The sequence below is a fragment of the Laccaria bicolor genome, genomic scaffold (assembly GCF_000143565.1).
Source record: "Laccaria bicolor S238N-H82 LACBIscaffold_212 genomic scaffold, whole genome shotgun sequence".
Classification (NCBI taxonomy): Eukaryota; Fungi; Basidiomycota; class Agaricomycetes; order Agaricales; family Hydnangiaceae; genus Laccaria; species Laccaria bicolor.
This window is the reverse complement of record NW_001890070.1, coordinates 3,648-9,747: the sequence shown is the minus strand read 5'-3', so window position 1 is coordinate 9,747 and position 6,100 is coordinate 3,648. Positions and strand designations below refer to the sequence as shown.

At 46.8% G+C, this 6,100-nt stretch overlaps 3 protein-coding genes across 3 annotated transcripts; all 3 read right to left on the bottom strand.

Annotated features, from left to right (window-relative positions):
• Nucleotides 1-1,335: 1,335 nt before the first annotated feature.
• Nucleotides 1,336-2,799, bottom strand: LACBIDRAFT_335970 (uncharacterized protein; the record flags this gene model as incomplete). The annotated part of the gene is made up of 7 exons (XM_001890882.1): nucleotides 1,336-1,379; nucleotides 1,463-1,474; nucleotides 1,532-1,732; nucleotides 1,791-2,183; nucleotides 2,239-2,607; nucleotides 2,669-2,696; nucleotides 2,758-2,799. The coding sequence occupies 7 exons, from the start codon at nucleotides 2,797-2,799 to the stop codon at nucleotides 1,336-1,338; spliced, it is 1,089 nt and encodes a 362-aa protein (XP_001890917.1).
• A 311-nt stretch (nucleotides 2,800-3,110) lies between these two features.
• LACBIDRAFT_335969 (uncharacterized protein) lies at nucleotides 3,111-4,815 on the bottom strand (the record flags this gene model as incomplete). The annotated part of the gene is made up of 10 exons (XM_001890881.1): nucleotides 3,111-3,163; nucleotides 3,231-3,242; nucleotides 3,310-3,360; nucleotides 3,424-3,528; nucleotides 3,579-3,983; nucleotides 4,033-4,386; nucleotides 4,438-4,465; nucleotides 4,521-4,563; nucleotides 4,615-4,708; nucleotides 4,761-4,815. The coding sequence occupies 10 exons, from the start codon at nucleotides 4,813-4,815 to the stop codon at nucleotides 3,111-3,113; spliced, it is 1,200 nt and encodes a 399-aa protein (XP_001890916.1).
• A 559-nt stretch (nucleotides 4,816-5,374) lies between these two features.
• Nucleotides 5,375-5,969, bottom strand: LACBIDRAFT_335968 (uncharacterized protein; the record flags this gene model as incomplete). The annotated part of the gene is made up of 3 exons (XM_001890880.1): nucleotides 5,375-5,394; nucleotides 5,558-5,830; nucleotides 5,930-5,969. The coding sequence occupies 3 exons, from the start codon at nucleotides 5,967-5,969 to the stop codon at nucleotides 5,375-5,377; spliced, it is 333 nt and encodes a 110-aa protein (XP_001890915.1).
• Nucleotides 5,970-6,100: the final 131 nt, after the last annotated feature.

The window sequence follows — 6,100 nt, the reverse complement described above, 5'->3', positions numbered from 1 at the left end:
ATTCACATTGGGCACAGCACACTCTGACATTGAAACAATGCTGGATACAGACTATTTGTGACCCTATCAACAGCACAAGGTACATACAGTAGTACTTGAAAGAATTGTGCGCCCTGTGGAGCACAAAATTAATTGCACCCCCTGTGGAGTGCAAAAGAATTGCATCCCTTATGGAGCTCAAAATAATTGTCCCCCCCATGGAATGCAAATAATTTCGCCCCTCATGGAGCTCGGAGCTCGAGATAATTGCGCCCCCTGTAGCGCTCAGAATAATTGCGCCCCCATGGAGCACAAAAGAATTGCGCCTCTTGTGGAGCTTGAAATAATTGCACCTCTAGAGCACAAATAATTGCACCCCCATAGAGTGCAAATAATTGTGCCCCTTGCAGAGCTCAAAATAATTTCGCCTGTAGAGCGCAAAATAATAATGGCATTGGTGCAAAGTGTGGGTTATTTTCAATAGGAGCGCCCATTATTGGCAGGCGCCCACCTGTTCGGCCCAGCCATCACTATGGATGATTTGTTGAGATGTCGGCCGAGTCCGCTGGCCCCATATGGTATGAAGCATTGTCAAGTTCGGTTGGTCCATTTGGTAAGGGCTAGGGTCACTGTCATATGTGCAACAGCTTTATTATTCTAGGAGTGTCGACAATTATGGAGGTACCTTTGCCTAGATCAAACATTGGACCCTGTCTCAAGTGTTAGCAGGGATTGTGCACCAACTAATTGCTATGCCCTGAAAAAGTAAGTCCATACATACACCTCAAACAAGGGACAATCAGGCAGTGAAGCGAAGCGTTGGACAGATTCCCTGACAAATTTATCATTTTTGCACCTTGTATGTAATTAGGTCAGATAAATTGGGACAATTTTTATTTTGACAGTATATTTGCCAATTGTTCAAGGGGCTGACACAATAAAAACAATTAATATGATTATTGTTTAAATTTGTCCACAACTCTGTTCCCTAGGCGAAGCTTTTGTTAAAAATTAAAGTTTTGCCTCATGCCGAAGAGACAAACTGAATTGTTCCTGAAATCCGTTCTATTTACAAATTTTAATTCTTAACAGCCTTTTGTCCTGTGGATGTACCTTTGCAAAAATGATTAATTTGTCCTAGAATGTGTCAAAGACTTCGCTTAACTGCCTGATCATCCCTTGTTTAAGGTGATAGCTGGTCCACAGCTCTTGCTAAATGTGTATAGACGGGTGTAAAAATCTGTCCATAGTCATGGTATCAACACAGAGCTACTAGTTACTGAAGAGTCAAATTTCCAAGATTTATTCTGAATCCCGATAAGGTTCACCCAAAATTTTCTTCGAGAGGGAAGAAAACTAGTAAATCGGTGCACGCCGTGGCACAGACCAAAGCAAAAACACTAGCAAAATACAACGTGTTCTGTGGTTCAGAGGCGGAATGAGAATTTGAGGACTACATCTATATCAGCGCCGCGTCACTCACGTTCAGGAACGACTGTCGAAATGAGTGTCGTTGGCTGAGGAAAAAAAAATTAGGAAAGCAATCACTCACAACCGACGGTCCCAGCAGAATTCATCGCAATATAGCCATCGTAATGCACACCTTGATAAGACACGACATGAGCATAGTTTCTTAAATTTACCTCACGAAAAAGAACAGTACGATTGCCAGTATGGATCTCAGATGTCTTGACACCATCGGTTTTCAATACATCACCCTTTGACGCGGTAAGCCACTTTGGAGGGTTGGGAACTGTCCAGCCATATTTGAATAGCTCGATCTGGCATACAGCCAAAATAGAGTGACATACCCCACCGTCCTGACTCCACTCGAATCGACTTGGAAAATGTTGTTGTTTTATTCTGACTTTCTTGAGGTTTCGCCTTTTCTTCTTGATCTATTGGGGTTTCTCCACAGACGATTGCAATGGGATCGTCTTCCTCACAACCTGGATAGGTGTCGGCCTGTAAGGACAAATGATCTTTATCATTCATCAGTTCCTCGCCGTCGATGTCTTTGAATATTTGCATTTTGCGATAAACTATGGTACCCTCGGTTTTGACGATCCGGGACTTCAGGGAGGCGACGGTATGGGGAGGGGCTATGGAGAGCACGTCAATTCGACCCAACGTGTTATCATCTACATCGAAATGTGTTTTCGATGCAATCGCACCCTCCGTTCCTTTGTATACACGATAATAAACTGTATTGCCATGAGCGTCGTTTGGCCATAGTAGAACCCTAGGTTTTCCACGTACGGTAACGAGGCTCACGCAGAGTAGCATCTGATAATGTTCCAGGTTCGAGCTTCGGCGGAGACCTTTCAACGTCCTGCGACCCAGTCACAAGAATGACGGGCTCATGCTCAGAAAGTCCTGGACCAGAATGGCCTTGCATCGATAGCCGCGCGGTGTTCTCGATGGGAGTCATACCTGAAAGCGATTCAAACAAAGAACACTCTGTGATTCTTGAAAGGTTTTCGATTGAGCAGATTCGACCCTTCACGGATAAGGCAGTACGAGGGGGCGTGATGAATTTCGTGAGAGTGCGACTTAGGTATGGGTCATTCGCATAGATGGGGTTGTTCGAGGCGATTGGCCCATCTTTGGTGTAGAGGCGATAGTATACTAAACGCGGTGAGCGCAAGCCTAATGGATTGATCAGAAAGTGAGATAGCATACGACGTACAGTAGTGCGTTACTTTCGTGGTTCCTTTCTGCGGAGTGAATGGAATTAGATCAGCCCCAACTTAACGTCCACTTTGCCTTCAAGCTTACTGTGTCACTCCCTCCACGACCGTCCGACGAGGGTTGACTCATGGGTAGTTGGATCGGACTAGGATAAGATGTGGGCGCTTATCGGTGTGCCTGGGAATTTATATAAAACCCAGAGAAGAATCAAGCTCCCAAGTGCCGATACGGCAATTTTGAGGAGTTATTTGAGGTGCAATTGGCCATCTCTTCGAATCTGACTCTGAGACACGTCTTTTGAATCCGGGCCTTGTGTAAGGTTTGAGAGATGGTAATTTATTTATTCCTTCATCAAGCCCACCTGCTCGCTACACGACGAAGCGATCGAAAACCAAGCAGCAATTTGAGCCCATCCACCTGGAACACTCAGATCATACCTCTCAAGACATGCGCCGGGCGTGACCCAAAATCAGAAAGACGGCAGCTAGCATAGCTGACAGAAGCCTATAGCGAAGAGCTTAGATTAGAATGAAGTGACGGGTGTTAGATCTGCCACTCACTCTCAGCGATAACTGCAGCAATAGCGTTTTTCGTATATCAGTCATTCGCTGTCATCCAGAGAGTGAAACAACTACTCACACCCCATCTCTCCTGCGGAGTTGATCGCCATGTAGCCAACATAAGAGCCCGCTACTGCAGTCATGCCGGTGAGCTACGTAATTGAATGCCATTTGGACAAAAATCCATGCGTACCTGATGGCCCACCAATGTACATTGCATTTGTCCTGACACCATCAGTGTGTAATATTTCATTTTTCGTTGTAGGAAGCCACACAGGAAGGTTGGCATCAGTGGGGGCTGCTCCAGTGACAATCAATCAAATCAGTAATCTCAAATAATACACCTACTCCACATTGTGTTTGCTTCCATCAGCTTCGAAAATGTGGTATCCTCTTCCGTCTTCCCCTCTAGCATTTGAGGCTCCACTTGCGTTTCTTCCATTACTTCAACACAAACGACCGTGATAGGTCCATCCTCGGCGCATCCTGGATATGTTTGCTCAAGGAGGGACAAATACTTGTCATCATTCATGAGATGATCACCGTCCGTATCTTCAAACAATTGAAACTTGTTCTTCACGATGCCCTCAGCGTTCGCAATACGAAACCCGAGGGAAGAAACCGTGTGAGGCGGGGTAACAGAGAGCATATCAATTCGACCCAAGAACTCGTCGTCAGGGTCAAAAGACATTTTGGAAGCTATCGCACCACCCTTGTCGTAAATCCGATAGTAAACTGCAGAGACATGAGAGTCTATATCGGGGCATACGAAAGTGTTAACACAGATGGTAGCGTGGCTCACGTGGTCCAGAATCGGGGAGTGACCTCGGCTTTGTAGGCGGGCCTCGCTGTTCATCACCCAGTAGTTTGACCACTAAAGCCATTGGGTCGTCCTCAGACAAGCCGGGGCCAGAGTTTTTTTTGAGTGAGACGCGTGTGGATTCCTCAAGCGTGACCTGGCTTAAAAGTGATTCGAAGAGAGTTGAAGCTGTTCCTGGTTTGAAGCCTTCGATTTTGCAGAGATGATCCTTGACCGACATTGAGGTGTGCGGTGGCGTGATGAGCCTTGTGATAGTGCGGCTGGTGAATGGGTCATTGACGTAGATTGGGTTGATTGACTTGATTGAGCCATCTCTGGTGTATAAGCGATAATATACTGATTTTCGCAGTTAAGACAACGCATGAGAGGGCACATAGAGAGACACACGATAGCGAGGTGCCTTGCCTGTCTCTTCCTGTATATTGTTGTAATTATCGCATCCACACCACTAAAGTAGGGATTCGACCTACCACAGCGGTTCCTCCTCGGCCATCCAACGGTTTCGAGTCTTGACTGGAGTGAAAGGCATGGGGGATTCGCGAGAGCACGGAACTCATGGTTCACTTTTCGTTGTGGAGGTAGGTAGGATGGGCGTCTACGAGAATGCTGAAAGTTCCGCAGTTGCTCCGCATGACAGATGTATCAGAGGCCTGACCGCCTGGGATTGGCAGGTTAAAGATAGTCAGCAATGGTAAAAGCAGCCCACCCACCTTGAGCTTGAGTTGTTAATGGATCCGCATTTTCACAGCATCGTCTGCTCGACATTGAGGTTGACTCGATATGTAGATGGAGGCACGGTGGCTGCGCATGGTATTAGGCTGAAAAGTTTGGGAAGCCAAAGCTATGTACATAAACAAACGCGTCTCGAAAATAAAACCACGCACGTGCCACGTGACCGTACGCCTCCTACTTTTGGCCGGATACCAGTGTTTGTGGGCTATAAAAAAAAAAAAAAGAAAAAGAAAAAAGAAAAAGGGAAGAGGAGGAAGGGAGGACCCAAACCTCACAATAACGACATGGCGTGCAACAACACAAGAAAGCAACCTGCAGAACACCTCACTGAGCTGCGGCAGTGTGTCCTGTGGGTGTTTGCGAGCTGTAGGAAAGCAGGGTAAATCGGGATACTGGATACTCGCTTAGTTTTGCGAGGTCATCAGGGTTTGTTTCCTCCTTTTGGATTTATTTCGTGTTATATAAGCTGGATACTCGCTTAGATTACACAAAAGGAACAGTCAGATCTCTGATAAGATAGAACAAGTTTTAGACCTGTTCCTCCAGGACAGGTCACATAGTTCATGAGTTACAACAGAATTCCAATGCAAGTTCAATCCCTGCACATTTTTTCTGTAAAATTTAAGAATAGTTCAAAGAAATGATCATTGAGAACGGTATTCTACACATAGAAACACAGTAACAAATAGCTAAATGACTACCATGAAGCAGGGCATGCCGCCGACGTGCCCTGCTTCTCATGAGAAAAGGTGGGGAGAGGAGCCATCTTGCTCACCTGGATTGACGTGGACAGTGACGACGACATGCATCGTCACAGTCTGGACGTCATGGCACGTCCATTGACATGCCAGGTCATCTTCACCGTCCCTCGTCATCAGTGTCCTCGTCGTGGTTCGTCCGTGGTAGGTTGTGATGTTGCTCACGGCGACGTGGACCTTGCTTGTTTGATAATGGTCGTGTCTCGTCGTGTGCTGTTGTTCTGCCGTGGTTGTTGCGTGGTCGTGTTGTCGTGTTGTGATCGTTCGTGGTTGTCCGTGGTCGATTGTTGCTGGGGAGGGGTGACGTGGCCGTGGCCGCCGTCATTTGTCTGGTGGTGGTGGCATGTTAGGTGGGTGGCAGGAAAGAGGTGGGATGGCGGGGGACTCACTACGATGACGACGGCGACAAATAGCATCCTCATTTGTCATTGTGGTCGCCACTGGTTTATGGTCACTGGCTTAATTTTCGCGCTCCCTTTTGGGCGGCCGTGTTTACGTTGCGGAAGAGAAGATATTGTTGGAGGGCGGTCGATGAGCTGGCGGATGAAACAGCCACCTCG